Source organism: Eutrema salsugineum, unplaced genomic scaffold (assembly GCF_000478725.1).
Source record: "Eutrema salsugineum unplaced genomic scaffold, Eutsalg1_0 scaffold_1, whole genome shotgun sequence".
Taxonomy (NCBI): domain Eukaryota; kingdom Viridiplantae; phylum Streptophyta; class Magnoliopsida; order Brassicales; family Brassicaceae; genus Eutrema; species Eutrema salsugineum.
The window spans coordinates 3587768-3615064 of NW_006256909.1; the positions used below are offsets into that span (position 1 = coordinate 3587768).

Sequence of the window (27297 nt, forward strand, 5' to 3'; positions counted from 1 at the left end):
GACCAGAATAATCCCCCAAAGGATTGAGTATTGACTTACCACGGATTTTTGGTTCTGTTGATTTTGGAAACCAACGATTGGCAAGGCAAGCAAACAAGGATAATCATTTTGGGTCGGGTAATAATCAATCCGACTCGACCCGACCGACCAGAATAAACAAAAACTTTTCCCCCAATGGATTTACTTGTACCACGGCGTCCAAAACTTTAAACAAGTCAATTTAGGCAAAAACCCGACACTTGGTCCGGTCTGATTTTGGATAAAATGTTTCATAGTTCAAAACAAAATTGGGCTTTTGGTTCTAAAGGATGCTTGAAATGAATTGTGTGACTAAAAACCTTTTAAATCAATAAAGTCTGTTAGTGTAAATTATAGTTTCACGGTTTTTGAAGTTAATTTGCTAAACATTTCCTAAACAGCTAAACTCACTATGTCAATCGGACTACATGGCTAAGCCTGATTAGGTTCGAATTGTGGACAACTATTTAACTTATGTGGACGATTAAGTTTGTTGTATACAGTTTTAACTTCAAACAACAATCGTGGTGGATATGATAAAACTTAAAAAATAAATTCATCATGGTCGAAAACTCGGATTGTAAACGGTAAAGTAATTGATACATATCAAGTATAGGGAACCAGTTCAAATTGTGTGAGCTTGAATGCTTGATGGTAGTAAATAAAATCCCAACTAGTTCTTTTACTATTGGCATGTCTAAGATTTAACAAATTTGGTTTAAGCATGATTTGTACTAAAACTCTTCTCTAAGTAGCAGAGAAAGCCATAGCCGTTCTTATAATGCGTATTCTTGGGATTTCAAACTAAAACCGGATAATGCATCACATGACGTGACTTGGCATCATCAATCTCTTTTATCTTAGCTTCAGCCCATTTGAAAATGTGGTCATAAACAAATTAAAATGTCACAGCACCAAGACAAGGCACCTTAATTAAACTAATCGAACCGGCCATGATAACGAAATATATGCTTCTTTGTTTATTATATTGAAGATATGAATCATATGATAGCATATGCATGGAGCATGTTTCATATATTTGTCGAACCAGAATCAAATCTTAATCAAACTATCTACTTGATACGGATATTTATTTAAGATGTTTCTCTCTTATTATAACTAGGTGAACACCTGCACGTTACGTGCGGATTTTTCTTATCAATTTTTTTTAAAAAAATTTAATATAATTTTATAAGAATTAATATAGTCATCACTTGTTATTTACTTACTTGTTAATATTTTATTCTAAAAATTTTAAAATACTAATTTAAAATACATGTTGAATATTATTTAATAATTTAAAATTATATTAAAATTAATAAGTATCATTCAATATTTTTAATTAGTTATAACATAAATTTTTGTTTAACATTTACACAAAATATTAATTAATAATTAATTAATAAAAAATTAAAATAAATATAATCATCATTTCATTTGTTACTTGTTAGTATTTTATTATAAATAATCTTAAAAAATAATTTAAAATACATCTAGAATATTATTAAGTAATATACAGTTATATAAAAATTAAATACATATCTATTAATATTTTTAATCAGTTATAACATAAATGTTTGTTTAATATTAATATAAATGTTAATTATGAGTCAATTAATAAAACAAATTTTTTATATTTTTTAAGTGCTTTAAAATTTAATATTAAAATTTAAGTGATAGATGTCAACCTCTCCAATACTAATGTGTCAAGTTTATGGAGAAAGTTGAGCAACTTTTATATAAGATTATACGTTTAAGATAAAGTCAAACAATATAAACTTTAAAAATTCTCTGTCATGGGCTATTAATTTATTTTACTGTATACGGATTATATTATATATGATATATTTCATCTTCCAAGACCACCATGTGCAGCTTCTTGTTTAAACGATAAAGAGAACAATATAAAGCAAAAAAAAACTCGACATCCAACGTTACAATCTATATACAAGTTAAAATATATAATAAAAAATACATTAATGGGAAATATAAAACATCTAGTTGAAGTCCACATTGGATTCCACTCTAAATTTACCTTTTCTTTTATATATTCCCTTCCATCTCTTCGAAAATCTATTTTAGTTTTATCATAACGGAAACTAATTTTGTGAGAACCGACAACATGCATATTATGGTAGGGAAAATAATACATGCATGTATTAAGTATAATTACATGCAGTTTATGACATGAAACATACTTATTCGGTGTCGATAGTTTAGCCGGCATATTACAGAGCCATCTCAGAAGGAGAGTTGAAAAGAACCCGGATTCGAACACCACCGACGACAGAGAATGAACTAATTGAAGATGTTCTGTGATGCACGCGATTAAGAAAAGAAAATTATGAAACATGAAATAAAATGATGTACTATAAATGATTTTGTTTCTTTTTTTTTAAATCAAGTAATTGTTTGTTTATCATCTCATATTTCTCTCTGATGACTCTAATTACGAAATAACATCTTTAGCTATTTACAGTCGGAATTAAAAAAAAATTGTTTAAAGAATCATTAAAAAATCATACGTAACGTTCAATATAAACAGTAGTGGAATATATTATTGACTAAGAATATGTTATATGTATGATTGGCATAAACAAAAAATGAGAATATGTTGTAGTCAAAACGTAAATGTTAAGATATAAGAGCCATTTGTTTCTCAAATACGTGTTAAATCCGTGTGTACATGTGAATAGACAGTCAATGTTTATATATAGAATAAATCCATCTCTATTATATTTCCGTTGACTTCTTTCATAAAGTGAAAACATTTGGCTTTATCGTGGAATTAATGGGTTCGATAAGAAGGATCCCATTCGAATTAATCACAATTATAGTGTACATGATTATCGATTTTACGAGTTATACAGTGACTTTTTTAAAAATAGAGTATATCTTGTTTTAAAATTTAAGATTCCCACTAACTTTAATTTTGAGAATAATATATGGACCATCCAATAACTTTTTTTTTACACTAATAATAAGAACGCGTACGTAGACAATGACACATTTAAAATACGAAGCTTCGAATCGATCAGTGATTCAGTATGATAATTGATAAGTGACGACATTACGTAATATACTAATATTGTATAGAAACAACATGCAATGTAACGAACACATTTCTTTCACCTAGAAAATCTTGGTAAATATTATAAAGAAAAAGAATATAAAATTGAAATGATTTCCCAAAGAATGATTTCTATCTTAATTTATTTTGCGCATTCAGTCATTATTTTCATATATATATTTCTCCATTACTAAGAATGATTACTTCCAAGTATGTTAATACAGCGACTGTTAAAAAAGTATGTTTCTACAGTTAGATTACCATATAACATAATATTAAATTTTAGAAGGGCATAAGATTAGTAATAATTATCTTCTGATTTTGTATGAATGAAGATAGAACTGAGTTAATATCCTAGCTTGGATGTGATCATTTATTTAGTCTCACCTATGTACAGAAAAAAAAAAAGAAGAAGATCACAACAACTAAGATTTTCTTGCATTGCAATTTAACTACATAAATGATAGACGTGCACGACAATAATAATAATACAACTCGGTCGGGTCAACTACCCCATGTTATAATTTAATCGTTGACCCCAAAAAAAGGTATTTTTAATAACAACCCGTGGTTTGTTCTGCATCAATGACACGTTATATGCAACACACAAACACGTTCTATTCACATAGCTAATCATATAGTTTTCTTAACCGGTAGCCTAATACCCCCAAATCTGGAGTGCTCAAATAAATCGCATTGACAAACAGCTTCATCTTATCAAAATAAAATAAAATAAACATAGAAATGTATAATCACTGATGTTCTCTCATCTCTGGAGTTAAGAAAATAGTAAATGTATATTGGTTTTCTCTGTAATTTATGGGGATAAGCTATTTAACTTAAATTTTCGTCTACTACCTAGATAAACTCTTTTTTTTATACCATTTTGTAAATTCCCAGTTAATGTACTCTAGGACTCGTTTTTTGCAATAATAATTAGTATACACTGTATATTATTCGTTTATCTAATAATCTCGTCCTAGTTTTATGCTTTTCCAAATTTTTTTCTTTGGCTTTTTTCTTCGTTTTTTATTAAAGAAACGGGACAGCTAACGATTTTCAATATATGTATGAGACATTAGAAAGTCGACACGTGAGGAGAAAGAACCTAATAGCTGGCTGGAGATTTTTTAGGTTCATAAAATCATAAACATAGTCAATACTAATTTTCACAGATCAACCGTTGGATCAACTCTTTAGATAATCTGACGGTTCATATACGAGTAAAGGGGACCACCCGGTTACCGAGGTGGTCAATGGCTCTATGTTTAAAAAATTGATAATCTTTTTATTATATAGCACTATTTTATTTTGTTTTTATTCGTCTGCTAATACAACTTGTAAATTTTAAAATAGTCAGCTTTTTCCCCTTCTTTGTTGTATGCATTAATCGCTGTTCAAGTAGAATTTTAAAATCTTTAGTCAAACCTTGATTGCTAGTAGCCTAGTAGTATTTAATTAGAATGACTTTTAATTGTAGAATAATTAGGTGATTTAGAAGTTAATAAAAGGCATCGCTTATTATAATGTCAAGTGTAGAGGGTTTCTAGAATGCTATGAAAAAATATTGTTATTAAGAACTAAAAGTCTTGCACCAAATTTTAATTGTTATGGAAACCCCTTAAAAGAGTCATCGAATTATATAGGCAACCTATGAGAGTTAGTTAACTGTAAATATAGTTGACAAAAATAGAGTCTGTAGAATTTGAAAGAATATAGAAGAAGATTCAAATTGGAACAAACATAAAATATAATTAAAACTTAAGAAAGTCAAATATCTCCATTATTATTTCATAACTAATCATCCCTGTCTCGTTGACATTTCCTCCCTTCTTGCCTCAACCAAAATCCAGCTGGCCTCTCTTTCTCCATTGTGTGAATGAATCATTGACATTTTAATCATCAGTTTTATAATTTGTACTATTTTGTTCTCATTTTGTGTTTTAAATCTGTATTATATTTTTGACCAAAAAAAAAAAATCTGTATTATATTGTACTACTATTTTGCATAGATTTATAGAAACTTATTTCCATGCCTGTAATTAGAAAGATAAAGTTTGAGTAATTATGAAAAAATTTGAGTATTAATTTATCTGCCTCTCTACTTTTTTAACTATTCGTTGAAAATATCTTGAAATTGAAGAAACGATAAAATTCGGATGCCAGGTGGAGCCCAGTTTACCTCGAACTTGAGGAGACCAAACTTCTTTGATTGCTTTATTCCGTGGAAATCCTCAACGCAATCACAGCCGTTAGATCAAAACCTTCCCGGTTTGACTAAAAAATCTCCCACAACCTGACCCGGTCACCCCTAACTTTTCCCCATATATCACGCCATCTTTCCTAACTCTCATTTCTCATCTTTCCACCATAAAATCTCTCTGATTTCTCAGCACAAATAAGAAGAACCAAGAGATCTCATCATGGCCGTCGATCTAATGCGTTTCCCTAAGATGATGGATGATCAAAAGGCTATCCAGGAGGCTGCATCGCAAGGTTTACAGAGTATGGATCACCTGATTCGCATCCTCTCTAACCGCCCCGAACAACACAACAACAACAACAACAACGTTGACTGCTCTCAGCTCACCGATTTCACCGTCTCCAAATTCAAAACCGTCATTTCTCTCCTTAACCGTACCGGTCGCGCCCGCTTCAGACGCGCTCCGGTTCACTCTTCTCCTCTGAAACAACAGAGTCAGCTCGTTAATATCGCTGCCCCACCGGAGACTCCGACGAGAACGACGGCGAATCTCTCTCAAATCGTTCCTCCTCCTCCACAACCATCGGTTGTTGTTACTCCGTCGAGCTTCGTTCACTCGAATCAGCCGAGCGTAACACTCGATTTCACTAAACCCAGCATCTTCGGATCCAAATCCAAGAGCTCTGAGCTCGAATTCGCCAAGGAAAGCTTCAGTGTCTCTTTAAACTCTTCGTACATGTCGTCGGCGATAACCGGCGACGGTAGCGTTTCCAAGGGATCCTCAATCTTCCTCGGGTCAGCTCCGGTTAACTCCTCCGGAAAGCCACCGTTGGCTGGTCATCCTTACAGAAAGAGATGCCTCGAGCACGAGCACTCCGAGGATTTCTCCGGCAAGATCTCCGGCTCCGGCCACGGCAAGTGCCATTGCAAAAAAAGGTATTGTTACGTCACCCTCCTGTCGCTTTAACAACTACTCCAGTACACAACACACTTCCGTTATTAATTTTTTCGAATTTTCAACGTTTAGTTGACTATTTACCGTCGCTATATCATTCATTAATACTCATAATAATTCAATTAGGTAGATATATATCCCCGGTTTAATATACGTTTCCGGTTTTGATCTGGTTCTGGTTGCTCCTTAAAAATAAAAGGGGAATCTTTTGTTAAAAAAAACGTATTTTGACCGTTGACTTTCGAAACCCGTTATGCACGCAGCTCATTAATCATTGCACGATAAAACCTTTTTTCCCTTGTTTAATTAAAACGATTAATTAACATTTTCTTTTTTATTTATTAAAGCAGAAAAAATCGGATGAGGAGAACCGTGAGAGTACCGGCGATAAGTGCAAAGATCGCCGATATTCCACCGGACGAGTTTTCATGGAGGAAGTACGGACAAAAACCGATCAAGGGCTCACCACACCCACGGTAACTATCGTACACCCTTGTATTATCCACCGTTAATTAAGACATTTGTTTTGTTTGATTTCGCGATCTAACGGTGTTTAGTTGTTTGAATCCAGTGGTTACTACAAGTGCAGTACGTTTAGAGGGTGTCCAGCGAGGAAACACGTGGAACGAGCATTGGATGATCCTGCGATGCTTATCGTGACTTACGAAGGAGAGCACCGTCATAACCAGTCCGCGATGCAGGAGAATATTTCTTCTTCAGGCGTTAATGATTTGGTGTTTGCCTCCGCATAACTTTGACTTGTATTGTTTATTTTATTTTTTTGAGCACTAGAGGGATTGATTTGTAAATTTTTTGTACTAAAATGTTTTGATTAGAAAAAATTAGTCTGAAATATATAAATATATCATAATATATTTATATTTGTGGTGCATTATATATAGATATTGCTGGTAGATAATCAGCAGATATGGGTATAAGGTAGTGGTTATGGAATTAATTGCATACCAACAATATTGACTTATGTTCTTCATTTTTTTCACGATGCACTGTTTTATTTTTTATTTTTATTAATAAAGATGACTTGGTGGTTGTTGGATATATTCTAAAAATAAAGTTGACTAAGGGTGAATGATTAGAAAGTCAAATGAGTTTTTAATGAGTTAGTTGGGTTTGGGTGTTGAATGATGAAGTTGAGTTTTTTTTTAATAAATGTGAATTCAATTTATAAACTTACGTGAGTTCAAGACAAGTTACGGGTCAACTATGTTAATTTATGCTGCTGTTGAGCTTGGACGAAGTTTCAATTGACAACAAAAAAAATTCTTCCAATAATAGTTTGACAATTATTATCTATATTTCTTGTGTCCAATTCTAATTTATATCAAAGACTTCTGTTTTAAAAATGAAACATTGATAATATTTCACCATTTTTATAATATATATATATATATATATATAATGTTCACTTTCAACATCAATTCATAAAACAAACACGTTGGCACGTTGTATACAAAATAAGAGATGGACAGGTTCTCGCTATGTTAAAGGGTACGAAAAACTCATGTACTTTAATGTGACAAAGTTTCAGTTTCTTGTTAGGAAGGAAAATTCAAAGATCATTAACACCTTGTCCCACGAACAAAAATTGGATACACAAGAACATGTACGCACAGACGACCACAACAAATCATGTGGTACAAAAATCCTCACTTGAGATTCTCAAAGAGCTTGTAAGCCCTTTGCTCCCCACAAATGTTCCTCTGTCTCTATCAGCAAAATATTTCAAAACCAAAGATTGTGAACACCTTATAAGGTTATGATTTCTGATATACTTCAAAATTATACTCCCTCTGTCATAACCAGTCCGCGATGCAGGAGAACACCGTCAAATTAGAATTTTGATAGACTAAAAAAAAAAGAGAAACATACTTTAAGTTGACCATGAGCTACATCTTTTATCAGTTATGAGAATGAGTTGAAACTCGCCCTTGAATTCGGCCTGAGAGTCAGAAGCCTCTCTTGGAGTATATATTACAAATTCTCTAATTCATTTCTTATGAAACATAAGTATTATTCAAAAATAATTTTAATCTTGTCAACAAGTAGCAATCGCTTTAATTTCTGTTTGGTACACATCGATCATTATATAAATGATTTTTTTGGTACTGTCGGCTCATGTAATTCGTTTGGATCATCAAAGAAGTAACGGCAATCTATTTCCCTAGAGAGGTCAAACACTAACAACACAATTGGCCAAGCCTCGGGGCTTGGAACGATAGGCTTTGCCGTTAAGGAGGAGTAAAAGAAAAAAATAAAATAAGAAGTCAACCTGACACAAAGAGTGAAGCTGATCAAAGATTGCATCTAGAAGATGGATAGACATTGCAAGATGAAGTGAATTACGTGATGGATGAGAGTCATGTGACTAGAGAATTCCACGTTGAATTTGTCGCGTTAGGAATCCCAAATGAGCAAGAAGTTATGGAACAATTGTGTTGATGAGGTCGGTGATGACTAATGATATCGCTGGTTATTTCCCTCGAGGCATCTAAATTATCTTTAACAACGACTTGGCCGTATTATATAAACATATCTTCTCTTTAGTTTTTTAATGAAGAAACATATCTTCTGACTTGTTATCCTTTGTATAAGAATAGTGATATGATTATTTATCTTTGCTTGACGGAAATTCTTCTTTGGTCTTTCCATATTATCTAGAGTGAACCAACTTGACTGACGAGATTATCTTCATTTTGATCATTTTATTATACATATTGCTCTCTGACAAATCTTTTTCTTCATTTTTTTTTCACTCTACTTTGATATTTACAAATGAAAATAGTTTTGCTTTAGCCATGATTTCTGATATACTTCACGTCATGATATTTCGTACTTTGAACTTTCGGACAGATTCCCATGTGAAAGGCTCTTGTTCGATGTGTTTTCGTAAAAATATTTTTGATGAGTTGGTTTATCCATAAAACTATTCTATTTGTGCTGAAATAATGAAAAGATATGGTTTATAAATAAAAATATTGAAAGCTAGTATATTGAAAAATGCAAAGAAAACGAAAGGATATGCGGATTTATGGCTGGGCAAATCACATTGATTCAGACTAAACAAAATGAGATGCAAAATAATTTTGTCGTACCAGGTATACCAATTACATGAATACTGTATGAAAGATAAATGGGTGAAAAAAGGTTATCACTATCATATGAATATTTTGTTTCTTTCTTTTTCATGGAGTACACAATTCAACTATTTTATTGTAACTCTATTTTTGAACTTAACCGGTTATAATTCTTTTTTAAAAAAATCATCATCACGAGTTAAAAAAGACTACAGATCGATGTTAAATGTAAAATTTACTTTGGAAGTTTGTAACAACTTCAGATGTTTTTGCGATTTTTTTCTGAGAAAAGAATTAGAGATAAAATCTCATTTATGTGTTTGAAGTTCAAGTGATTTAGTTTAGGCTTAACTCCTACGTTACCACAAAGCTGAATATGGTAATTGGTAAACTACCATTAATAGTAGATGATCACAAGTCTGTATAAAACTAATTCAGAAAAACTATAGTAAAGGAGAAAAAGATTCGAGTAACCTGATCACATTTTTTAAAAGTGTTCTCAAAGTATAACACAAATTAAGCAAAAATTTTAATTATTAAACAGAAAAGTTTGTGTTATGATCATTTGATTGATTTATACATTTTTCTTTATAGCAAGTTTTAAACCGAAGTCGCAAGTGATACTTTGAAAACTTGTGCTCGACTGTCATGCACTTTGGCAGTTTTCGTCGGGCATCTCGAAGAAAAAAAAAACTGTCGAAAAACAATAAAAGTTTCTCTTTTTCTCTTTCCGATTTCCTTTTTTTTATTTCCTTTTCTTTCAAAGTATCTCTCTTTCGCTGGAGAAACTCACGCCGTTTCGATTTTTCCGCGAAAACTCTATATTCGCCGCCGGATCGACTCTGCGCGGGCGAACTAATACAGTAGAAGACCTTATCACTAACCTGATTTCTTTCGTTTGTGTTGTCTCCCTATAAAAGTGACTTCTTTACTGGAGAGTTTCGGGTTTCGATTTCTCGCTAAAAGATTTAGTGGTTGTTTTGGTAGCTGTGGAAATTTCTGTATCTGGATTTGTTTGTTTGTTTCTTCTCGGTAGTTTTTGCTGCTAAGTAGGTCTTGGGTCTGGTTTGATTTACTGAAAGTTGGCTGAGAAAAAAAAAAGGAAGAGTGATAAATAAAGGAGACGAATCAAAGAGAGGAAAGTGTTGATGCAAAACGGTTTTGGCATCTGATTCTGAATCGTTTATCTCGAAAGTCTTCATTTTTATTATTAGTAATATAGTTTGGAAGCTAATTGCTCTCGTGGAGTGAGATTTTCTGGGTTTTCTAGGGTTTTGTTTCTAATTCTTATTGAATTCAATAATGGCGGAATCTGGCGGGGTGGATCGAGGGATTCAGAGCTTAATAGCTGCAAGAAAGCATTTGAAATCGAGCCTAGAGAAATCTAAAGCCATTGGTTTTGCTTTGGGGAAAACCGGTCCTAGGTTTGATGAGATTGAGCAGAGGTTGCCGTCGCTTGAAGCTGCGGTGAGGCCGATACGAGCTGATAGAGAAGCTCTTGTGGCGGTTGGTGGTCACATTAACCGAGCTGTTGGTCCTGCAGCCGCTGTGCTTAAGGTGTTTGATGCTGTCCATGGACTTGAGAAGTCTTTGTTATCAGATCCCAAGAACGATCTCTCTGGTTATTTAGCCGTTCTGAAGCGTTTAGAGGAAGCATTGAAGTTTCTAGGGGAGAATTGCGGGTTAGCTATCCAGTGGTTGGAAGATATAGTTGAGTATTTGGAAGATCACAATGTTGCTGATGAGAAGTATCTGTCGAATCTAAAGAAGTCTTTGAGAGGGCTTAGGGAGTTTCAAGAAAACGGTGGTGGAGAGAAAGAAAAAGCTCGTCTTGATGGCGGGCTTAGGGATGCAGCTTTAGACAAGCTGGAAAACGAGTTCCGCAGGCTATTGAAGGATAACAGTGTTCCACTTCCGATGGCGTCTCCATCGTCGCTCGGCGAACAAGCTTGCATTGCACCGTCGCAGTTGCCTGTGACTGTAATCCATAAACTGCAAGCCATTCTCGGGAGACTCAGAGCTAATAACAGACTCGACAAGTGCGTTTCGATATACGTAGAAGTGAGGAGCTTGAATGTTAGAGCTAGTCTTCAAGCACTTGACTTAGATTATCTAGATATCTCGGTATCCGAGTTCAACGATGTGCAGAGCATAGAAGGGTATATAGCTCAGTGGGGGAATCATTTAGAGTTTGCGGTTAAGCATCTGTTTGAAGCAGAGTTCAAGCTTTGCAACGATGTCTTTGAGAGAGTGGGTTTGAATGTTTGGATGGATTGCTTTTCCAAGATTGCTGCTCAGGCGGGTATGCTCGCGTTTCTCCAGTTTGGGAAAACTGTGACTGATAGCAAGAAAGATCCAATCAAGCTTCTGAAGCTGCTAGATATCTTTACTTCTTTGAACAAGCTGAGAGCAGATTTCAACCGTCTCTTTGGTGGAGCAGCTTGTGTTGAGATCCAAAACTTCACGAGGGATCTCATCAAAAAGTTAATCGATGGTGCAGCGGAAATCTTCTGGGAGCTTCTGGTTCAGGTAGAGATTCAGCAACAACTTCCACCTCCTAGCGACGGTGGTGTTCCTAGATTAGTCAGTTTTGTAACTGATTACTGCAATAAACTTATAGGAGATAAGTACAAGTCAACGCTTACTCAGGTTCTGCTCATTCATAAGAGCTGGAGATCGGAAAGGTTCCAAGATAATCAGCTTATGGTTGAAATTTTGAGAATAATCAAAGCCATAGAGCAGAACCTGGACGCGTGGATGAAAGCGTATCCGGATCAAACGCTTGCTCATTTCTTCGGTATGAACAATCACTGGCATTTATACAAGAACTTAAAAGGTACGAGAATTGGAGATCAGTTAGGAGATTCATGGCTGAAAGAACATGATCAGTACAAAGAGTATTACGCTACTGTCTTCCTTAGAGACAGTTGGGGTAAGCTCCCAAGCCATTTGAGCAGAGAAGGACTGATCATATTCTCGGGTGGACATGCAACGGCTCGTGATCTTGTCAAGAAGAGACTGAAATCATTCAATGATGCATTTGATGAGATGTATAAGAAGCAATCCACATGGGTTTTACCGGAAAAAGATTTGAGGGATAGAGTGTGCCAGCAGATAGTTCAGGCTATTGTGCCGGTTTACAGAAGCTATATGCAAAACTATGGGGCATTGGTTGAGAAAGAAGCGAGTTCAAGCAAGTATGTGAGATACACTGTTGTAGCTTTGGAGAAGATGCTGAGCTCTCTCTACATACCTAAGCCCATGAGATATGGAAGCTTCAAAGGAACACCGCCGAGTGAGAAACACAAGAACGATGTGGACCTTAGACGCACTACTTCCGCTGTTGTCTGAGTGAAACCATGTTCTGTGCTCAGCTCGATTGTTGTCTCAAAATGTGATCATATTGTGTCTGCTCTTCCATCTCCTGGAAGCAGAGGTACTCTTTATACGTATATAAATACTGTCAATCCGGTATAGCTTTTTTAGTCGTCATTGATCAAGTCCCCTTAGTTCATTAATCTCATAAGATTTCATGTTAGGGATCAAGCGGGTTTAGATTTATTTTATTTAATGTGTTAACCAGAAGAACAGGATCATAAAATGTGGGAATTGTCCCTTTGATTCTTGTTCTCAGTGTTGTGACTTTTTTTTAATGAATTTTAAGACAATAAAGTAAGATGCAGCAAAATCAGTTTCTCTATTCCTTTGTCAATTTCTCTGTTTATAGGTTTGTTTTACTCGGGTCGCTATTTGGTCTAACCGGAATCTGAATTTGGGATTGAGATTGTATCAAAATGGTTAGGAAGGATCCTATGTGCAACCTAATATTTGGATTGGTCGATATATTCATCGACTATACAGATGAATTAATTAAAGAATTCTTCTATTTGGAAATAATTATTACAAAGACCAAAAGAAGAGTATGTGTGTATACACAATTCGATCGGGCATATGTGTCGTCTTCAGCAGCTCTGTACACATTTCTCAGTGTCCTCTTTTATCATTTGGATTCTGCAACTTTAAACAGCTCTCGCCATTTCTCCGTATCACTTCCTGGACCATCCCCCTGAAACCACATTTCCCAAACATATCAAAAACTAAATAATCTTTTCAAAACATTTCCAACGATCAGCTAAAGCCTTGATTCTCCAAGGACACCCATCCCTTAAGTCTTAAGACATGTTTCTTGATCAGACTAGCAACTCCAGTTTATTAGATATATCCAGACCAGACTTTTCATGGAAACTGTTTGCGAGATACCTTAACTGAATTGATCTCATAAGCTTTGCCTTGTGTGAATTCAATATCAAGTGCCTGTATGCAAGCTTCCGCCACCACAAGTCTGCTTACCTCTCCAACAAGTTTGTCTCCTGTTGCAAAATCAGGCGATGTAAAGCAAGCAATCTCAAATTTCTTTCATGCTACAAGACCATCCAAGAATCTCAAGTTTACCTTGACCAATAACAACTGCACGCCGTTCACCGGCTGTAGCTTTGAGCAAAGTATTCAGATCATATGATGTGTATGGCCCATCAGTCAATCTACCAGGTCTGGTATACAAAATAATCATATACTAAACCAAATGTTTCCTGCATTTTGGAGTAAAGAAAAAGAGGGTAGGTAACTCTTTCATTCCAAACCTGATAATGGTGTATGGAAGACCCGAGTCCCGAAGAAAATCTTCCCCCATCTTCTTGTACTTAAGAACTCCAAAAAGGTTCATGATACTGTCAAACAGAACATACACTCCACATATAATTTATACATAGATTGAGGAAATATATTCAGTTTCACACATTCTTATTTCAACTTTAAGGATTGCCATCGCGTAACATAAGCAACTAGCAGAGATACTTTAGTCTCACCTCCAGGGAAGCTCATTAGACTTTGTCACACCTACTGATGAAACCAGAACAACTCTCTTTACCGATGAGGGCAATGCTGAAATGAGATTCTTCACACCTTCCCAATCTTTTGAACACAAAGGACCACACAGTACCCAAAGGGATAATCAATCATGACATGACATGTAAGAGACCCTTTGTTTCATGCAATTCCGGATCACTGATTACAAAACAAGATCACAGAGACAAAATGTAGAAATGATCTATCGTTCAAGAAATGTTCTCACCTACTTTATCAGGTGTGTTTTCTCCACTCCATCTCTTAGAAGGAAATGCTGTAGTCCCAGTGCAACAAATCACATGTGTCACACCCTAAACAACAATGTTAAGCAAGCAAAACCAGTTGAAATCCAAGCATCAAAACAAAATTACAAAATTGAGGAAATGATGAACAAATGGAAGAAGACGAACCTCAAAGATGGATGGATCAAGATCCTCTGCATTCCTAGTATCCCCTTTGACTACCTAAACAGGATTTGTGAGAGAGGTTAACAAGGAAGGAAGTAGTGGGTCCTAAATGTTTCATAAAGTAGAAAATAGCATCCAAACCTGTAATGCATTTTCGTCTTGTTTACCGAATAACTTAGTTGCTTTCTCAAGATCACGTAGTAATAACCTTGACCTAATATTCCTCTTGAGCAACGAAGCTACCACAAGCTGCCCTGATACCCAAAAAAAGGACAAAGAAAGAAGTTGCACACATCAGACAACTGGTTGGTTCTTGAGGAGGCGACACAGAATTCACCATCATTAAGTAGACTCAGTTTTAAGAATAAAGATGAAAAATTGGAGAAATTCATCATCCCAATTTCAAAAATTGAAGAAGAGTAGATGATACCTACACCACCAGTGCCACCGACGACAAGTACAAGCTTTGAAGAAGAGGCTAAAGCCGAAGAGTCGACGGCTTCTGCTGTGAGGGCTTGGATTGGAGTGGAAGATGAAGACAAAGATGCTTCATTTCTAACCAGGAAGGAAGAAGTAAGGCCAGAAGAAGAAGAGGATGGAAGTGGCAGGGACGTAAATAGAGGGACTCTAAGAAAGATTTTTGGGTATTTTGTAGCGGGAAGAGGGAAGTGAGAGGGACGAGCAACGCTGAGAATGGTAGCCATGAAAGGGCAAGCGAGAGAAAGAAAGAGAGGATTCGTGTTCACTTAAAAAAAACAAAACAGATTGATGTCAAACCAAAAAAAAAAAAAACAGATTGTAGGAAAATAAAAGTTTATAAAGATTAGTGTGACTCCTCCTACTTGTGAGTTTTAGACATATTATGAATTATTATTAAAAACTGTTATCTCTAGTCAATAATTTCAACAATTTTTTTTGGTTCACTCATAATTTGAAGATTTTTGCTTTTGATAAACAAAATTCTATACCAAATCAATGAAAAAAGCAAAACTTTTTTAAATTGATACCCTTTGTCCATAAATTAGGATTTGAGCCACACAGGAGCTAAACTGCAAATTTATCAACTACAGTAAAACTTCTATAAATTAATACTCGATAAATTAATAATTACTATAAATTAATAAATTTCTTTGGTCCCGAATTGGGCCAATGTAAAAAATCATCAAATTCGATAAAATAATAAGATAATATTTTTTTTTTAAAACCCTTATATAAAAATATGGTCCCAACAAAAACATAAATTAATAATTATAAATTTTAGGTAAATATATCTAAAGTAATCTAGAAAAATATGAATATATTGTTGTTTGCTTTTTCTGAAAGTTGGAATCTCGTTGAAACCCATCTCTAATTTTTCTTATTGCATCAACAACTTCTGGTGTTGTCTTCTCAGTCTGCATCCAAAATTTGTGAAGAGTTCTTGAAGCCATAATCGCTTCCTTACGCGAAACTGCTGTCAAAGGTTCCATAGCATCATCTTCAACTTCATCATCAACATTAAAGACAGTAGCCACAATCTCTTCTAAACTCTGAACTTCTAAGCATGTATCGTTTTCACCAGGATAGTCGAGTATGGTATTAACATCTATTTTGTTCCGATAACCGAGATGATTAATCAAACCTCAAGTTCATGAATGTAGAGGAAAAAATTAAGAAATTAAAAAAAATGGAATACTAACATAAATTGAAGAAAGCTGCTTCATATATTAACATAAAAATATGGAATATTAGTATAAAAAATTAAGGAATTAAAAAATGTATATTAATTAAGTACACAAACATTATCTGTATAAATTAATAATTAATAATTTATAAATAATTAATATCACGATAAATTAATAAAATATCATGGTCCCGACATTATTAATTTATAGAGGTTTTACTGTACATTGATACTCTGTTTTGGCGAGCTAACAGATGGGCCTTATACATGTACTTCTTTATTTCCAATGGTTTCTCATAATTGCGTAAACTCAACTACCATCCTTCCATATCTAGAGCTGTCAATTGGGCCGTCCATACCCGTCCACGTCAGTCCACAATATCCATTTAATTTAGCGGATATAACTAGATGGATATTGGGCTAAAAAGTGTCCACGCCCAAATTGGACCATTTCCAGATAGTCTTTTCACGGTCATCTATATTATTTTGTTGACTTTTTTATTTGATATGGACCATATCCTCCACATCAGTTATAGGCTATATCTATATTGGGCTTGACCATATGTCCATATGATGCTGTTTGTTTATAACTACTTTTAGTATTCGATCTCCGTCTGTTGTAACTATCATAACCGATATATTTTAGAGCCAATACACAAATTTTATGCATATTATTATTACGTACATTTGTTCACACACTATTTCTTGATACATACATTTTATTACTCCTCATACGTTGTAACGCAAGTTAAAAGTGGTTGTTTCAATTTGTTTTGGGGGGAATATATTGTAGCCTTTGATCTTGACGTGAGAGACGTTATTTCTCTTGGAAAATGGAAGTGCTAGGTGTAATCTGAATATTTCCTTGATTATGAGGAGCTTCAAGTAATCAACTAATTTGTCAATGTCTTTTTTTTTGTATTTTTGTGGCAAGTGAGATTAGTTGTAAGAAGGGAGTTATTATAAAAACCGTGTAGACATCAGTATCAGTTAGTTTTAATCTTATCTGGTTTCACTGATAATGGTTTTTAATGTATCCTTATAAATTAAGAAAAAGAGGATACTAGTAATAATTAAGGGGAATTGGATAAGGTTGAGTTGGGTGTAATAACGACCACTTAACTTTTCGGTTCCATCGACAGCATCGTATTTAACGGAGACAGTAACCCCGAAACGTCCGGCTATGTTCCGACATCCAACCAATCTGCTGTCGTCACGTCATCGTAAACGTGTCTAACGTCAAAGTCGCCGTTAGCGTCCTTCCCTCGGTTACTATTTTTGGAACATGTGCGTATACAACACAGAGACTCATATACTGTCAGTCATACGTATATAAATACGTACACTCGTATTTTACGTTAAATAAAAAACTATTTCCTATACGGGAAAATTTGATCTTTCTTTATCTTTTTTTTTTCCCATCTTCTCCGATCGGTGGAATCTCTGTGCTTTTCTCTCTCTCTCTCTGGAAATTACTTCTTAACCTGCGCCTGTTGGAGCTCTTAACCTGCGCGCATCGCCGATTGATGATAGCTGAGCCCCGTTGGTTAAGAAACAGGAGGAATCGAGGTCGAAGAGGAGAAGGCTAGGGAGAATTGAGAAATCGCCGTGCCGGGAAAAATGGAGTTTTTGGCAGGTTCGACGTTTGGAATTGGTTCGGCGGCGCAGGATAAGGCTGTACCGGCGGCTCTGTTCTTGACGGAGGAATCTAGCGGCGGAAGAAGCCGGATCGGGTTAAGAAAATGTGTAAAGTCTCCGCCGGAGGAGTTATCGGAGAGTTCTTCGTCGGTCGGAGTGTCAGGAGGGAGCAGCGAAAACGAGGAGGAAGACGACGCCGTTTCTTCGCAAGGGAGATGGCTAGATTCCTTCGGTTCCTCTCTGGAAGATTCTCTTCCGATTAAGTATGTTTCTTTTATCATCCTTTGAATTTTTTAAAAGAGAGAATCTAATGGTTCTTTTACTCTCGCCTGAATATATTCTTCGATTTCGAGAAAAAAAAAACTTTGCTTTATCTACCTGAAAAAAGTAAATAACTAGTACTCTGTTTAATAATTTGTCTATCTATCCCTGAATTTCGTTTTAGATTCTCGGGTTTGATTTTGTAGATCAACCTGTATATATGATCTTGATATTGATTTATGCTTAAGCTTAAGCAGTTAATTATATCTTACAATTTTTTTTTTTTTAAATAGCATGAATGTTATTACATGTTCAGAGCTGGTTTAGTAAAAGTTCTGAAGGTTATGTCCGGTTTTGTACAGGCGAGGATTATCAAACCATTACATAGGAAAATCGAAATCATTTGGGAATTTAATGGAAGCGAGCAACGCAAAGGATCTGGAGAAAGTGGAGAGTCCGTTGAACAAAAGAAGGAGATTACTTATTGCTAACAAGTTAAGGAGAAGATCATCGCTGTCCTCTTTCAGCATCTACTCCAAGACTAACCCTAATTCCATGCCTTTACTTGCTTTACAAGAATCTGACGAAGAGGATCACAAGTACAATAGTTTTAATGATAATGATGATGATGATGACAGTAGCGATGATCAAACTAGTAAGCTGCAAGAGAAGAGGATTAAGCTGACGAATAGTAATGATAGAGATTTTATGGTTCAAACTCAGAGCTGTTTTTGTTTAACTAGTTTTCAAGACGATGATCGATAATCCATTTGTTTTTTGTTTTGTTTTCCCTCTTGTGTTCTCTTTCTGTTTTTTCTTTTGTCAAGTGCTAGAAGATTTAATGGAATGATTAAGTAAATTGTCGTTTTTGTGATAAATTTACTTCAAGTTTAATTGTAATAATAAATTTGATTTGATTATTCTCAAGTAGTTAACAGTATGATCATACTTCTTGTCTGTATATCTTTGGTGAATTACCATTACATTACTTGAAAACAAAAAAATTGTTTCATAAAATTAGGTTAGGTTAGGTTAGGTACGATTGTGAAGTAAGGATAAGGTGTCCGAAAATTATTGCGTTGCATGAGTCATATTGTTCCAACTACTTAAACTGATATTCTATAAAATTTACAAATCTCAGGATTTTGGCATATTATTCCTTCATTTTTAACTCTCTGGCATCAATTGTTAACTACACCCTCTATAAATTTCACGATGCATAAATCCTTCTTCTCAGTGTCTCATCCGGAACATTTTTAGCTGGGATTGTAATCGAGGCATAAACTATTACTATTATTTTCCATATAAACTGAGTACAATTATTCTCGTTCTAACTACACTTGGTCCTGACTCTCTTCTTTCTTTTTTCGCCATCAGAAGTGGTCCTGCTTTGTTTTTGTTTTTTATTGCATCTCTAAACATTTTTGATATTAGCTACTATAACTCTATAAGACTATAGTGGAGAAACGCGAAAAAAAAACAAAAACAATTATATACAATATATCGCATGCACCAGTTAAGTATTAAAAAGTAGTACTGGATAACATGTTGCTAAAACAAAAAGACTTTCTGTAGACTGTAGGGTACTAAAATTTATAATTCTTCCAGAAAAAAAAAGATTTAAAAAGCAATAAAAGCATTCGAGTTGTATACATTTTTATTCTCAAGTTTAAAGGCGATCAAAAAATTCAAACTCACTCATGAAAGCAATAATAACGCTTTTGAGTAACGAAAAGAAAGAAGAACAAAAGTCCAAGAAAGAACAAAACAGAGTATTTAGAAATAACGAGATTCTACTTTAACAAAAAAAAAACATAATAACGAGATTCAAAAAGGGAAGAAAAACCATGAAAGTTTGACTCTAGTTTCGATTAAAAATTTCAGGAAATTCACGGCTTAATCTCCAATACAAACGGCATTATAGGAAAAAAAGGAATTACAAATAAAAGAAAATCGTCAAGTACTGTAAGAAAAACACACATATAGCCATCGGTACCATACCGGAAAGTAAACCGATCAATCTTTACATATGCTTAAACGCCTCTCTCCCCTCCATATAGTTAACAGATTCAACCAAGAAAAAATAGCACGCGTGAGAAACGTACGTAATACTAAACCTGTTATCTTGCGCGCCGCCGTTCCAAGCCTATAAGAAGCAATTGGTAGAGTACCGAAAAAATTATACCGGTTAAGGAGTGTGTGGATTTAATATACAATATGGATTAAAAGTGGAAAATAAGAAAAGGAGGAGAAAAAGTTTTGAGAAGATGGTTAATTATATTAAGCTAACCTCTCAGGCGCTACCCTTTTGTTTGAGGGTGATTTTGTCACCAAGACTTAAAGCAATCCCTTGCGTCTTGCTCCTTATCCTTATGTAACCACTCAGTGCTCCATCAGTTTGCTTCTCGATACTCACATTCACAAGAGCATCCTCACCAAACACACTTTTTGCATACAAGTTTGCTGCAAGGAACCCGCACTCGCCTTCTATTGCAGATCTGCAAATAGACAATCATTTAAATTATTAGTAATTAAGATACATATTCGGTTTTATAATGTGGAAGCAATTAGAAGAACCTCAAACTTACGGGGCAGTGAGACACTTCATGTTTGTGGATTTAATAATGTGGTCGAGGAATTCTCTTTCGTTTTGAATCGTCGTGTTCACAGCAACCTGACATGTAGAGAACAAAACGGGAATGGATATACCGAACTCGAACAAAAACCCAAGAAAGAAAATGGTTAAAAGTGTCATAGGTTTCGGCGAATTACCTTGTTTTCCCATTCAAACTCTGCCCACATGGTTCTGAAAGCAACATCTGAGCAAACAGCAGGGGAGATATAGTCCATGATATCAATGTGTATGTCGTTGAGGACCACCACGTTTCGCTCCATTACATTTGATGTCTCATAGACGATGTTCCCGAATATGACTCCGGTCTCTGTGGATGAGACCTTGATGTTTGCTTTTATCTGCATGCTTGTTTCAGGTGCCAGACTATAGTTTTGAGGACGCTCAACAAGCTTGAGATCACCCATGGTTGCTAACTCCAAGCACAGATTCTGAAGGGTTTCCTTTGTACGGTTGATAACTGTAACTTCAAGTGCGATGTCATAGTGATGGACTGTCACATATGCTTCCGCATAGACTGGATCACTGAATCCTGTGAGTTGAAGAATGCGGTTGAGTTTATTAGCATCGTTCTCGTCCTTGGTGAATTCTCCGGTTGCACGCTTTAGGTCATCTTGTACCTGGTCTTCCAACTCAAGTTGACTCATTCCCTGAAAGAAACTTATCATCAGTAATTTGACATAGCGACAGCAATATATATAAAAAAACATATAACCAACGTTCGTTGTCCCTCTTTGAAAATGAAAAAAAAAAAAAAAAAAAATCGGATATGAACTGTAAAAGAAAAACGGAACAGATTGCCACAGAAAATTCATAAGGAAAAATAAAAACGATGAAGCAAGGGATAGTTTAGAAAGTAATATTACCTTCCGGCTCTTTAGATGGAAGAAGTCAATGAGATCATCAGGTTGAGCATGAGTTGTTTGGGTCTTTGCCTTAAGTTCCTCCATCTCTCTAAGCTGTTTTTCAGAAATCATCTTGACAAAACTCTGGCGGCAGGACTCCAACCATATCTTTTTCATCTCAACATTACTATGACAAAGCAATTTTATGCACAACACAATCCTCTCATATGAATCATTATCAATAGGGTGTGGAGAAGCAGGAGATTGACCAAGCTGCAACATAGAAACCATGATCAGCAAAGCCTGTGTGACTGTCTTGTTCACTTCAGTTTTGGACGACTGAACCTCCTCCAACCTAAGAACAAGTTTAGTCAATGTGTAAGCAACCACTGCTCCTAGGAAAAAATCACCAGTCAGAAGCAGTGCTCTCAAATTTCCAGAAGTCAGTGATCCTTGAACAACTGTTGGTGAGGAGAATGTGGTTTCAGAGGCCGCACTCTGAGTTGCATAAGTTCCGTCAGCAAGAATCACCGGTTTCCTGGAGGACACCATGGCAGAAGAGGTTGGCTGAATCTTCTTTGACGTCTCAGTTGGCTCAGATTCCTCAGAAACAGAGTAAAATGGTAACTCGCCAAGGCATTGTTTAATGGTTGAAATGCCACTCTCAACTTCCGAAAGTGATAGGCAATACTCCCCAATGATCCAAAGTGCACAAGGGCACACCTTTCCTGCGCGGATCTGATAGAACGTGTCCAACAACCTGGTAATTATTGAAACTCTTAACTTAGGATTTGTTTCTATTATCTCTCTAACAAAAACAACCACGTCAAGTGCTGAAGCCACATTGCTATCTCCCAAGAAATCCATAAGAAGATGAACCACTGTGCTTGCAACCTCGGGGAACTTAACTGCACAAGCATGGATTGCTTGAATAAGCATTTGTCTGTACTCTCCATTCTTCTCAAGCTCTCCACTCTGTGTCTTCACAACTTCTTTCTTCAACATTTGAACGACCTCATTAATATTATGATGAGTAATCAAATCAAGGGCAATGTCAAGTGTCTTCCTGCGGATATCAAGGTTCGGGCTTGAGAGTGCTCTGAGCACATCTATTATCAACTCAACCATGATATCTCTGTGCAACGACTTAAGCTCATTCAACCGATCAAGCAAAATCAGCTTCACATTGTTGTCGCTCTGAGAAAGAAGAAGTTGGCAGTAGGTGTTGGCAGCAGCCCTAATAGCAGTAGGGGCAGATGACAGAGAAACAAGCGTCCCAGCACATTCATAGATAACTGCTGAAGAAGTGGCACTTAACAGAGATATTATAATCTTAATATATTTCCCCTTCTCTGTTGGTTTAGTCTTACACACACTTCGAATAAGCTCAAGCACCACCATCTGAAGCGATTCATTCCAGTCTGAAACTTTGTCAACATTGCTCAGAAGGTAACTCACTGCTCTTTCTTCAGCACAGGTAAAGAGCATCAGAAATGCATTTCTCTTGGCAGACGGATCTTGTTCTGTTGATAGAACTTTCTCGATCATTTCAGGTGCATCCACGAAGAGTTGCTCGCCTTGTGGAAGCTTATACATCGACATGATGGCCAGAATTGCATTCCTACGAACAAAAGGATGGCGATGCTCCAGATTTTGCAACACTGATGGAGTCAAAGGCTCCACTATTTCAATCTCCTTCAACCGGCAGAGAAACCTCAGTGTCACTCCACGAATGTACTCATTCGGATGCTGTAGGTTATTCCGAAGATTCTGGCATATCAAAATCATTTCAGGCAGCACCTTCCCCTTGGGATCCGTTTTTTCAATTAGCTCCAGGTACAGCAACAGCAGCTTCTGGATTGTGTGGTCCTCAGAAGGCAGCACGTATCTAATAATAGTTATGAAAAGCTGAGGCATGATTTCACCATTCAGCAAAAGCATAACCGCCTTCTTCATGGCATCAACTTTCGCTTCAACATCATTTCCTTCGAGAGCTTCTTTAATTTCATTGGCAACTGCTGGAGTCCCTTTGTCATAGTGTACAAGCAAGGTACAAGATTTGTCCATCTTTTTGGGTGCTGCATAAAAAAAGTGAGAGAGCTTATGAGTTCAAATGAAAAGGAAAATCATGCAAGAAAAAGTACCACTGTAACATAAGATAGATAGAAAGTGAATAGAGAGAACAGGAACCCAAAATCAGACTTTCACATCCTTACAGACATAATGAGCTACAGATCACACAGTAACAAACAAAATATGCAAAATGTTAATATTTCTTGCGGTTTCAAGTTTGAATTAATGAGTAAAAGAACCTTATTAGTTTCCTCATCATGCTCATAGAAATTCTATACAAGAAGTTTAAGAGTATCCTCATAGCTATCCAGCAAATAACCTACACCTCTTTAAATTTCCATACAATGAATGAAGCATGTCTCTGTATTTCGAAAATCTATTGTTTTAAGAAAAAACAAAAACTGGCTAGGATCGCATCTCTGTTCTCCAATCTATGGTTCATGAGCAAACATCGTAATCGCAGAATCAAATTCGGAAATGTTTAATCAGGGATAGAAAGATGCAAAACATTGACAAAAATTTAAATCCTCAGATCCAGCAATAAACATCACCTTACTACAACTACGACCAAAACATTAATATGAATCAATTTCGAACAATATAGCTTCGGATCAACCGAAAATTCAAAACAAATGCCATCTCTATGCTTTCACTCCCTAGATTTGTAGAGCGGTAATCGAATCTACATAATTCACAGTCTCACTCAGCTGCATAAACATGAAATTCGGGTTCCTAACGTAATCGGATCAAATTTCAACAAGATCAAACAAATCACCACCCAGAAAATCGAGCAATGTAGATCAGAAAATCGAGCACTGTAGATTTTCACAAAAGGAAATGCAAAAGGGGATCGATCTCGATAAAATCTGCGTCATATGTCGAAGGTTAAGAGAGAAACGAACCTCAAGGAAGGAGATCCAGAGAGAGGAGGAGATCGGCGGAGTTGCAAAACTTTGGATCGAAGAGAGATTTGGATCTCGGGAAACAGACACTCGCACAAAGTGAGATGAAATGTACTTATGGTGAAATCGTCTTTATGTTTACTCGTCGAAATCGGATCCTGATTTTCCTCTTGTTAGATTTGGAAACCTTAAAGGCCCAAATATTGATTAATTAAAAGCCCAGTTCAGATGTTTAGCCAAAAAGCCCAGTCCAATCTTTTTTTTTTTAATTTTTTTTTTCTAACATCTATTTCAATGTTTTTTTTAATTGTTTCCAAAATAAGTCCATTTCACTAAATACAATAGTAACTGTAATTTGATATTTGGTCTTATAATAGTGTTATACAATATGTAACCCAATGATTACAAGCTTCATAATGTAAGCTGATCATTAACGAATAAATTAGATAGAAAAAGTCCAGGCATCACGTTTCTCTAACACAGCATCCGCCTGATAAATCTGCATAGCAAACATGTTGTAATTTAACTGTTTCATAGATTAAAGATTACTTAGTTTTTATATATATATATATATATATATAAAATCAAAACGAGTTTGTAATACAAGTTATTATTAAAAGAAATTTTTGTTTAGGAACAAGCACCACTAAGTTGATTTGGAGACGTATATTCGGCATATTACACTACAAAAGAAAACATTTCATATTCCTATGAAAATTTTGACGAAATTTTTGGTAGGAAATTTTATAACCAATTTTCTACGTAATTTTGATAAAAAGTAAAAGTGATAAGAATTTTGTCGAAATTTCGTAGGATATTTCCTACCAATAACCTACCACGCGGTCAAACTTTGAAAAGAAAGTGATATGATACAATTGACCATTATACTGGTAAGTATTTCGTAGGAAATTTCCTACCAATTTCTGACAAAATATTATGTGTAAGAAAATCGTAGAAATTTTGTAGGAACATTTCAACTTTGGTTTTGTTCCACATCGATGATCTGAGACAATTTGGATGATGAAGCTGCTCTATAAATAAGATCTTCATCTCTCTTTTAATTAATTTGTTTCTATATATATATATATATATTAATAATCGAATTAATAGTTAATTCATCTTTTAGTTTAAATTTAATTTCTGAAATTAATTTAATTTTTTAATTTATAAAATTAATTTTATTTTTTACAAAATCTCAAGTGGTAGAAAAATGATAGGAATATTTCGTAGAAAGATGGAAGTAATTTGGTAGGTATTTTCCTACGAATATCCTACCGCCAAAATTTTCCTACAAAAATTTTCGTAAGAAATTTCTTACGATTTTGGCATAGAACCTACAAAAATATTTGGTAGGAAATTGATAGGAAAAGCCGGTTTCCTAAGATTTTCTGATGAAATATTTGGTAGGAATATGTGATGTTTTCTTGTAGTGTTAATTAGGTTTAAATTTAATAGCTAAGAGTTTATAGTAAAAGCTTTATTCGGCTGTTGCACATAATTTATCGACTGTTTGCTTGGGATATATTGGCGTTGACCGTTGTTATGATAAATGTTTCTTACCAGTGAAAAAGAAACATTCAGTAAAAAAATACCTCATAGAGACATGATTTAATAGCTTTTTATAATCTATTATCTATCTATGCTTTGTTTGAAAAGAATTATTCCTAAAAATAATCAATGTTCTTCCACCGAAAATGATTAGCACTTGCATGTCATTGCACATTAGTAACTTAGCATGTGTTTAGATTCTTTTGTTGATCAGATATATTATATATATATATATACAGTGTAATATTTATATACATACATATACGTACTACACAAATACTTTATGAAAATATAAACAATGGTGTATGTATATATATGGAGTACTAGATCTAGAGGGTTGCAGAATCACATCTAACTCATATCCCAAATGGAACACAAAACTTTGATATTCATCATCATCATCGTTATGATCACCACTCCACTTCCTTGTCTCTCCTCCAAAAACCTATCCAACAAAACACCAACAACATCAGCACTAAGTTCTTCTCAATACAAAACCCTAATAACTCGAAACACCATGATTCAACAACAGTTTCTCCGACAGCACAACACCTTACGAGCCAAGCTTCGTCTCCCTCCTCTCAAATGGAGCAACAATATCGCCCGCTACGCCAACCGGTGGGCTCGAACCCGCCGTGGAGATTGCAACCTTATTCACTCCGGTGGACCTTACGGTGAGAATCTCTTTTGGGGAAGCGGAAAAGGGTGGACCCCACGGGATGCGGTGGTTGCGTGGGCCTCGGAGAGGAAATACTATGACCGGAGAACTTACCGATGTAAGGCGAGTAGAGATTGTTTGCATTACACGCAACTTGTGTGGAAGAAGAGTTTGAGGATTGGTTGTGCCATTGGTTTTTGCAAGACCGGTGACACATTTATCATTTGTAACTATGATCCTCCTGGTAATATTGTTGGACAATCACCCTTTTGAATATTCTCTACATGCACTTGATCAATCTTTTATTTTTTCCCCAAATATGTATGATTTTTGGTTTTCAAACATCTGAAGTAATGTTAATATGATATTCTCGATAAAGAAATAATTCGTAGCTAAAAGGGTGAATTTTATAGTCGATCCTCCC

At 35.3% G+C, this 27297-nt stretch overlaps 6 protein-coding genes across 7 annotated transcripts; 4 read left to right on the forward strand and 2 right to left on the reverse strand.

The window, feature by feature from the left end:
- The first annotated feature begins 5451 nt into the window (after positions 1–5451).
- Positions 5452–7121, forward strand: LOC18030230 (probable WRKY transcription factor 11). 2 transcript variants are annotated; one of them, XM_006412519.2, is made up of 3 exons: positions 5452–6227; positions 6594–6722; positions 6818–7121. In XM_006412519.2, the coding sequence occupies exons 1-3, from the start codon at positions 5512–5514 to the stop codon at positions 6996–6998; spliced, it is 1026 nt and encodes a 341-aa protein (XP_006412582.1). In that variant the 5' UTR covers positions 5452–5511; the 3' UTR covers positions 6999–7121. The 2 variants fall into 2 exon arrangements, with proteins under 2 accessions (XP_006412582.1, XP_024005626.1); XM_024149858.1 differs by having other exon boundaries at positions 6597–6722.
- Positions 7122–10110: 2989 nt separating this feature from the next.
- LOC18030231 (exocyst complex component EXO70A1) lies at positions 10111–13022 on the forward strand. Its single transcript, XM_006412520.2, has one exon. It carries the CDS (start codon positions 10644–10646, stop codon positions 12690–12692), a length of 2049 nt encoding a protein of 682 aa, XP_006412583.1. The 5' UTR covers positions 10111–10643; the 3' UTR covers positions 12693–13022.
- Positions 13023–13139: 117 nt separating this feature from the next.
- Positions 13140–15418, reverse strand: LOC18030232 (uncharacterized protein At5g02240). Its single transcript, XM_006412521.2, has 9 exons — positions 15084–15418; positions 14795–14907; positions 14657–14710; positions 14473–14557; positions 14207–14312; positions 13982–14068; positions 13794–13891; positions 13602–13711; positions 13140–13407 (listed from the first exon to the last, which is right to left on the reverse strand). The coding sequence occupies exons 1-9, from the start codon at positions 15355–15357 to the stop codon at positions 13342–13344; spliced, it is 993 nt and encodes a 330-aa protein (XP_006412584.1). The 5' UTR covers positions 15358–15418; the 3' UTR covers positions 13140–13341.
- Positions 15419–17709: 2291 nt separating this feature from the next.
- LOC18030233 lies at positions 17710–19093 on the forward strand. The gene is made up of 2 exons (XM_006412522.2): positions 17710–18217; positions 18578–19093. The coding sequence occupies exons 1-2, from the start codon at positions 17937–17939 to the stop codon at positions 18978–18980; spliced, it is 684 nt and encodes a 227-aa protein (XP_006412585.1). The 5' UTR covers positions 17710–17936; the 3' UTR covers positions 18981–19093.
- A 965-nt stretch (positions 19094–20058) lies between these two features.
- Positions 20059–24796, reverse strand: LOC18030234 (coatomer subunit beta-1). Its single transcript, XM_006412523.2, has 6 exons — positions 24668–24796; positions 21714–23770; positions 20988–21497; positions 20804–20889; positions 20506–20713; positions 20059–20361 (listed from the first exon to the last, which is right to left on the reverse strand). The coding sequence occupies exons 2-5, from the start codon at positions 23757–23759 to the stop codon at positions 20509–20511; spliced, it is 2847 nt and encodes a 948-aa protein (XP_006412586.1). The 5' UTR covers positions 23760–23770; positions 24668–24796; the 3' UTR covers positions 20059–20361; positions 20506–20508.
- A 1786-nt stretch (positions 24797–26582) lies between these two features.
- Positions 26583–27146, forward strand: LOC18030235 (pathogenesis-related protein 1C). Its single transcript, XM_006412524.2, has one exon. The coding sequence runs from the start codon at positions 26583–26585 to the stop codon at positions 27144–27146; it is 564 nt and encodes a 187-aa protein (XP_006412587.1).
- Positions 27147–27297: the final 151 nt, after the last annotated feature.

Excerpts from the sequence above, each read along its gene's own strand:
- LOC18030230 (XM_006412519.2), top strand. The coding sequence starts at position 5,512 with ATGGCCGTCGATCTAATGCGTTTCCCTAAGATGATGGATGATCAAAAG. Across the intron at positions 6,228-6,593 it reads AAGTGCCATTGCAAAAAAAG|CAGAAAAAATCGGATGAGGA; the intron begins GTATTGTTACGT and ends TATTTATTAAAG. Across the intron at positions 6,723-6,817 it reads AAGGGCTCACCACACCCACG|TGGTTACTACAAGTGCAGTA; the intron begins GTAACTATCGTA and ends GTTTGAATCCAG.
- LOC18030231 (XM_006412520.2), top strand. The coding sequence starts at position 10,644 with ATGGCGGAATCTGGCGGGGTGGATCGAGGGATTCAGAGCTTAATAGCT.
- LOC18030232 (XM_006412521.2), bottom strand. The coding sequence starts at position 15,357 with ATGGCTACCATTCTCAGCGTTGCTCGTCCCTCTCACTTCCCTCTTCCC. Across the intron at positions 14,069-14,206 it reads TCTAATGAGCTTCCCTGGAG|TATCATGAACCTTTTTGGAG; the intron begins GTGAGACTAAAG and ends TCTGTTTGACAG. Across the intron at positions 13,408-13,601 it reads ATGAGATCAATTCAGTTAAG|GGGGATGGTCCAGGAAGTGA; the intron begins GTATCTCGCAAA and ends ATGTGGTTTCAG.
- LOC18030233 (XM_006412522.2), top strand. The coding sequence starts at position 17,937 with ATGGAGTTTTTGGCAGGTTCGACGTTTGGAATTGGTTCGGCGGCGCAG. Across the intron at positions 18,218-18,577 it reads GAAGATTCTCTTCCGATTAA|GCGAGGATTATCAAACCATT; the intron begins GTATGTTTCTTT and ends GGTTTTGTACAG.
- LOC18030234 (XM_006412523.2), bottom strand. The coding sequence starts at position 23,759 with ATGGACAAATCTTGTACCTTGCTTGTACACTATGACAAAGGGACTCCA. Across the intron at positions 21,498-21,713 it reads TCCATCTAAAGAGCCGGAAG|GGAATGAGTCAACTTGAGTT; the intron begins GTAATATTACTT and ends AGTTTCTTTCAG. Across the intron at positions 20,890-20,987 it reads AGTTTGAATGGGAAAACAAG|GTTGCTGTGAACACGACGAT; the intron begins GTAATTCGCCGA and ends TCTACATGTCAG.
- LOC18030235 (XM_006412524.2), top strand. The coding sequence starts at position 26,583 with ATGGAACACAAAACTTTGATATTCATCATCATCATCGTTATGATCACC.